This window comes from Rhopilema esculentum, chromosome 9 (assembly GCF_057945365.1).
Source record: "Rhopilema esculentum isolate cy_ngs chromosome 9, ASM5794536v1, whole genome shotgun sequence".
Lineage (NCBI taxonomy): Eukaryota > Metazoa > Cnidaria > Scyphozoa > Rhizostomeae > Rhizostomatidae > Rhopilema > Rhopilema esculentum.
This window is the reverse complement of record NC_142823.1, coordinates 3,178,189-3,184,325: the sequence shown is the minus strand read 5'-3', so window position 1 is coordinate 3,184,325 and position 6,137 is coordinate 3,178,189. Positions and strand designations below refer to the sequence as shown.

The following is a 6,137-nucleotide window of genomic DNA, read 5'->3' as shown; positions in this document are numbered from 1 at the left end:
AACATTCTAAACATTGCCAAACAAAAGCTGGCGCTATGTAAAGCAAGAAGTGGTAAAAATGCCAATTTCACTCGTATAAATGGGATCTAAATTACGTTCTACTCCAGATGATAATATTATCGTTAAACTATGTGATGTTACCACCATTATCTTTGGTACCCCAATTTTGATATCATACTTCAGCTTCAGTTCTTTTGTGAGAACCAATCAAACATGTCTCTCTTCCTTTCACGTTGTTCGATCCACGCCTGAAAATAATTTTTCTGCTTACTTTCGGTCATTATCCGACGTTCATACTCCGAAGAGTGTCGGACAAAACGTGCTTCAGTATACTTATGACAAACTTACACAATACTGAACTAGGATCTGTACTTAGAGGAAAAAACATAGAAAATGTTTTTCAGAACACAAGAAAACTTTAGCACGCTTCCAAAAAACCTGTGCTTGTGTTTCATGATATACATCGTAAAACTACGTTTACAATTGTTTAAACAATTATGCATTGGAGTATAATAGGCTTAGGAATAAACACAAAAACAAATAAGAGAGTACTACTTTATATTATAACACAAACTAAGTTTTCAAAAATTTCTATAAATTACGTTTGACACATTGTGATGTCTGAATTCGCTAAAATTAAAAGAAAAAAAATTTAATAGAAAGAATAGGATTTTATATGGATGAAAATTTAATCAAATGCTATTTAACACTTTCTCATAAATTCAACATCAAACTGAACAACATCAAACATTTTAACAAGCAGCTATTATTTGTGCACGGCATTACATTAACACGTGTAAAAACAGGCCTATCTTGAAAGCAATAGACAGATAGTAAAGGGATTTTAGCCATCAATCAATCAATAATTGACCAATCAAGAACCGTGATGCAACTTATGCGATTATTGATTGGCCAACAGCTGATTGACAGATTGGTGTTTGTAACTATCTCTCAATCGTCTTCATAAATGACCAGGTTATATTCGATTCTGAAAAGTGTAAACTTGTTTTGGACCACCCCCTGGAATGTTTCCTCGTGACAATGTTTAAATTATAATTTTTTTTCAAAATAACAGGTTACAAACAAATTACCTAAAACTATACCTGACGAAGAGTACATTACAAGGACAGTAAGGAGGAGCAATAAATCATGACTACCTCTTATCACCAGACATATATATAAATTACAATTCTTTTATTTAAAAACAATTTTAAAAATGAATGAACACAAAAGAAATAAAGAAGACAGTTAAAGAGTTTTGTTCCTGAATTGTACAAACCGTTTAAATTATGAACCAACCTAGAGTAATTTTAAGAAAACAAAATTTCCTTTTAGCAAAGATTCAAGGTGTTATCAAATTCATAGGTCTGTCACATTACTTATTGCAATGCCTGCAAGATACTAGGATCTATTTGCCAAATAGAAAACATTTCATGTGAGGGGCGTTCTGGTACCCCCGCTGGTTCAAAAGTTATGGCCAAAAGACTTTTTTGGGACCCCATTTTTTATTTTTGGCACATAGTGGCACAATCATAAAAGATAAATTGTCACCGTTTCCATCATTTTCAATCCACCATATAGCAACCAGTTTGGCACCGCTTGCACTTCGGTACCCCCAGAACAGGGCCCACTTTCGCTTGCCTCTGTGACGTCACGACCACGCCCAATCACGCTCAAATTCATGTCACTCGTGGATATCAATCAAATGAATTAATTGCAGGGGCTTTCTTAGAATCATAACATAAAATATCTCACCCTCGTCTATCTATAAATATCAAGGGAGCATCTACTACAAACATTTTTAGAGATTTTCAGAATCTACCTAAAAGCATAAGAAATAGAGGAGGTTTAATGTTACTTGGAGAATAAAATCTAACAGATTTTGACCATCTTCAATCATGCTGTGTATCAGGTGACCTCACAATATGGGTGTACAGGGGGTGTAACCAAAATTTGAGTTAATTTAAAAAGATGCCAAATTTGCTGGCAAACAAGATTTTTGAGTGGTTTGGGTACATGAAAACAAGCATCTAATGGCTATGATGATGAGGTAAGGTTGAACAAGCAACAATACCATATAACCAGAGACTAGTCAACAGTTCAGCCTGGTATACACTTTTGCTTAAACGTGATGATGGCATACTTGCACAAGTACATAACAAGAAGATCATATGCATACAGCAGTTAGTCTAGAAAGATATAACAACCAAAATTATACTTATTCCCCAGTTAATAATTCACTTGAAAAAGAAAACTTGAAAGAAAAAAAATTAAATATTTTTTATGAGGAATTGATCCACATGGCTGTTTTTAGTAAACATTGTCATAAATGGAGGTTAATAAAGGAAATTAAACAGAAAAGGCCTCAAACAGATAACGAATTCTGATAAAATTGTGATTCCTCAAGCCTTTTGAACCATTCTTAGTGTATTATTAAAAACCGCAACGTCATGCCATCCATATTTCCTTCAGCCTGTCTCTACCTGTCCTGAAATTTTCTTCTAACAAGTCTAAAAAATTCATATCATTGTCATCCAATTGAAAGTCAAATACATTGTTGTTTTCTTTTATATGCCTTTCCTTAACTGATTTAGGAATGCATATCAAATTTTTTTGCAAACTCCAGCGAATCAGCACATTGGCTGCAGTCTTATGATGTTTCTTTGCAATGTACTGGACAACTGGATGGTTTAGTTTAAGTCCTCTAGTGAGTGGTGAATATGCCATTATATGAATACCATTGTCTTTGCAGTACTGCATCACTGCCCGCTCCTGATTAAATGGATGCACTTCAATTTGATTAACTGAAGGTATAATCTTTGAATATTTCCCTAATGCTACGAGGTGGTGGACCCCAAAATTCGAAACACCAATTGACCTGAAATATAAGAATGTAACAAGGTAAATTACCTCTTCACTGCATGAAAGCAAGTTAAGGCTGGTTTTTATATACTGTAATTTGTCCGCGATGATCCCTGATGCAGCTTCCCGATGGTCTATGACAGTCTGCGATGGTTTATGACATATGAAAACCGGGTCATCAGGAACAATCGGCAATCATCCCTGATCATCGCAGCCAAACTTTCATCAAAATTATAGTTTTGGGGCTTCAATATTGTTTATAGCATCGGGGATTGTCCCCGACCATCGAGGATCATCCCGGACTGTCTGGGATGGTCCCCAACCATCAGGAATGCTGTGCATTGGGGATCATCGCTGACGGGTTATGATTTATGAAAACCAGGCCTAATCATGCTTTGATTTTGGTTGTAGAAAGTCAATCATACATTAAATTCTCATACAGATATACTTCTTAAACAGGAGCAATTTCCAATCTGAAACCTATGTTTGAATTTTGATACAAAATTTTCGTGGAGAAGTGACCTTGAAAGTTATTTTCAAACTTCTCTAAGCAAACAACAGACACAAATTTTAGTAGAAAAATTTGTCATGAACACAACTTTTATATTTTTATAGCAAGTGAAACTTTACTGGAAGCTATCATGGCTTCAAGGAATGAAAATAGACTGATAGGTATTCATTAATGATCTACATATTCAACCAGGCAATGGCTGATTACTTAAAACTGCATCTTATATATTTATAAAATCACAAGTTAACAAGATCAAACAAATACTTATAAAGCAGCATTTAAGATATCCTCTAAAAATTCATGATCTAGCAATTTCTAAGCATGTAATTATGCATACAAATAGAATATTACAACTTTTCCTACCTGGTAAGCCCTTGCTCCATTAGGTGTATCATTGCTTTCCAAGTATCAACTATCTTCCCTCCAACAGGAGAATGTATTAAAAACAAATCAACATATGCAATTCCAAGCTTTTCTAGACTGTTCTTCAATGACTGAATTGTATTTTCATAACCATGCATATCATCCCAGACTTTTGTGACAATAAATAATGACTTCCGTGAGACATCAACTTTTTTCAGAACCTGACCAACATCGTGTTCATTTGCATACCTAGCAGCAGTATCAATCATAGGGTACCCTCTTTCTATTGCCCATTTTACTGCCTGCTTTGTTTCTGTACCAGGACTTGACTTATACACACCAAGACCAAATCGAGGTATTTCAATGCCATTATTTAAAACTAAGGTAGATTCTATATGTAGTTTTTCCTCTTCTGCAGAACTTCCTGTAGAATGGATACTTTGAAATTTGAAGGATCTGTAATGAATGGAGCATCTGAATTAAAATTGTGAATTTTATGACAGACTAATTAAGTATATTTATGCAAGATATAGCAGAACATATAGGAAACTAAGAAGAGTTTTAGGGGGCTTGGCACCCTTAAAGGTAAGCATCTAAAAATTGACCCTCACCAATAATTATCATACCCATATTAATATTGTAAACATTTAGACATTTAACAAACAAAAAGGGATCAGGATGTGATATTTGCAGGAATTTGATATTTGAAGTCTTGTATTCTTATAAAAACCAGAGATTTATCAAAACAATCACTGAAAAATTGACACTTTTTGCCAAAAGATTCTTAAATTTCTAAACAAATTTTTTTGATAGTACAGAATTCATGATTGTACCCAAACAATGATACCACATTGTTATTAGCTTTTTGACTGAAACCTCATCAATCCATAATAATAATAACATAATAATTTTACCCATGAGTGGGTGATATGATTAAGTATTCAATGTTGGTTTTAAAAGCTACAAATCAGTGACAGACACTTGAAATTGTTTTATCATCTTTACATGGCCATAGCAACAATGCTCCTTGTGATAAAAATTGAACAGTCCTGGCATTAATGAACATCTGTCCCTAACATGTTTTAGACACATTCACACAAAATAATAAAAATCTAGGTTAGTAACTTTTACTTACAATTATTTAAAAAAATATCGAAACATAATGACAGTCTGATAAATTGAAACATTCCGTCTCATGTTGCCATTATTAATCCACTCGGCTGTAATTCACATGTTAAATATTGACCACAAACATCACTTGATATTATGTTGATTGATTTTACCACGTTCTGTTGTTGTCATATGACGTCAACATTAGCATTGCTTTCAACGACAAAGAATTTCGCTCTTTTTGTCAATAAAATCGTCAACATGAGCGTGCTCTTTCTCCAGTATTAAAGAAGATTAAAGGAGTATTGAACAAACCTTCTAAACACTTCCTTCTGGCGACAAAACAACGCTGAAAACGATTCTACTGAAACCTTCTTGCAAGCAGACGTCTTGCTCTGCCTAGAAAGAACAGGTCTTCGCACGCTCCCAGCATCAGAAAAACCTTTTATTAGCACCTTCGAAAATCGGATGATCCAACTTTGAGGTCTTCCATGCGTTTGTTGATACGTAAACGTTGCAACAACTGCCCTTTTAAACTGGTTTGTGCTGTTCATTTTCTCGTGTTTTCAGTATTTGTCCTCCATATTCTTCTCAAAACACGAGTCTCGTTTCCGAAAGGGGGCTGATAATGAACACATCACATCAACACATTGCATCAACATCATAAAGACAGAGAAATGCAACAACGCAGTAACCCAGGCAATAGACCAAATTGTTTGCTCTGATTTGCTCTGATGAAGCCCCGTATGCCGGGGCGAAATATTACCCTTCACTGATTTACGTGTATTCATTGTTGTTTATTCTCGGCGTATTGCGGTGTTTCTTATTTGCTACAATAGATCAAATGTTACAGTTACATTGAATGTAATGGCTTTTGGGCTGTATTCAGGGGCGAAACTGCTGGGCGGGTATGGGGGGGGGGGGTGCTGCAGGAGTTATGCCCCAAAATTCTCTTAAGGTTTTACACTTATAATCCGAAAGTATTGCACCCTTCGCCAAAAAGGCCGTTTTGTTAACTAAAGAAAATTTAAACAGCTGTTTTAAGTAACAAAAAGTTTTAAGCTGAAAGTTTTAGCGGGAAATAACATAACATTTATCAGAGAATTTTAGTGAAGACAAGAATTGCAAAAAAATTCGAGTTTCTTCTATTTCTAAACAATATCCATAATTACGAGAACATGGAAATTTGGCTTTGATGATAGGTATACCTGTGAAATATTTCCAATAAAAAGCGTTTTCTTTGCATAAGCTTGAGGGATTTTGTTACGGTGAATTCAGAGATACTTCGTGT

At 34.7% G+C, this 6,137-nt stretch overlaps 1 protein-coding gene and 1 long non-coding RNA gene across 2 annotated transcripts in view; one reads left to right on the top strand and one right to left on the bottom strand.

The window, feature by feature from the left end:
- LOC148959542 (uncharacterized) overlaps positions 1 to 6,137 on the top strand; it is a 43,027-nt gene that overhangs the window by 22,877 nt on the left and 14,013 nt on the right. The window lies entirely within an intron of this gene.
- Positions 408 to 5,522, bottom strand: LOC135688866 (uncharacterized). Its single transcript, XM_065205910.2, has 3 exons — positions 5,162 to 5,522; positions 3,737 to 4,192; positions 408 to 2,878 (listed from the first exon to the last, which is right to left on the bottom strand). The coding sequence occupies exons 1-3, from the start codon at positions 5,398 to 5,400 to the stop codon at positions 2,449 to 2,451; spliced, it is 1,125 nt and encodes a 374-aa protein (XP_065061982.2). The 5' UTR covers positions 5,401 to 5,522; the 3' UTR covers positions 408 to 2,448.

Coding starts and splice junctions, on each gene's coding strand:
- LOC135688866 (XM_065205910.2), bottom strand. CDS start 5,400: ATGAACAGCACAAACCAGTTTAAAAGGGCAGTTGTTGCAACGTTTACG. Junction 4,193..5,161: donor CAGAAGGAAGTGTTTAGAAG/GTTTGTTCAATA, acceptor CATTCATTACAG/ATCCTTCAAATTTCAAAGTA. Junction 2,879..3,736: donor ATGGAGCAAGGGCTTACCAG/GTAGGAAAAGTT, acceptor CTTATATTTCAG/GTCAATTGGTGTTTCGAATT.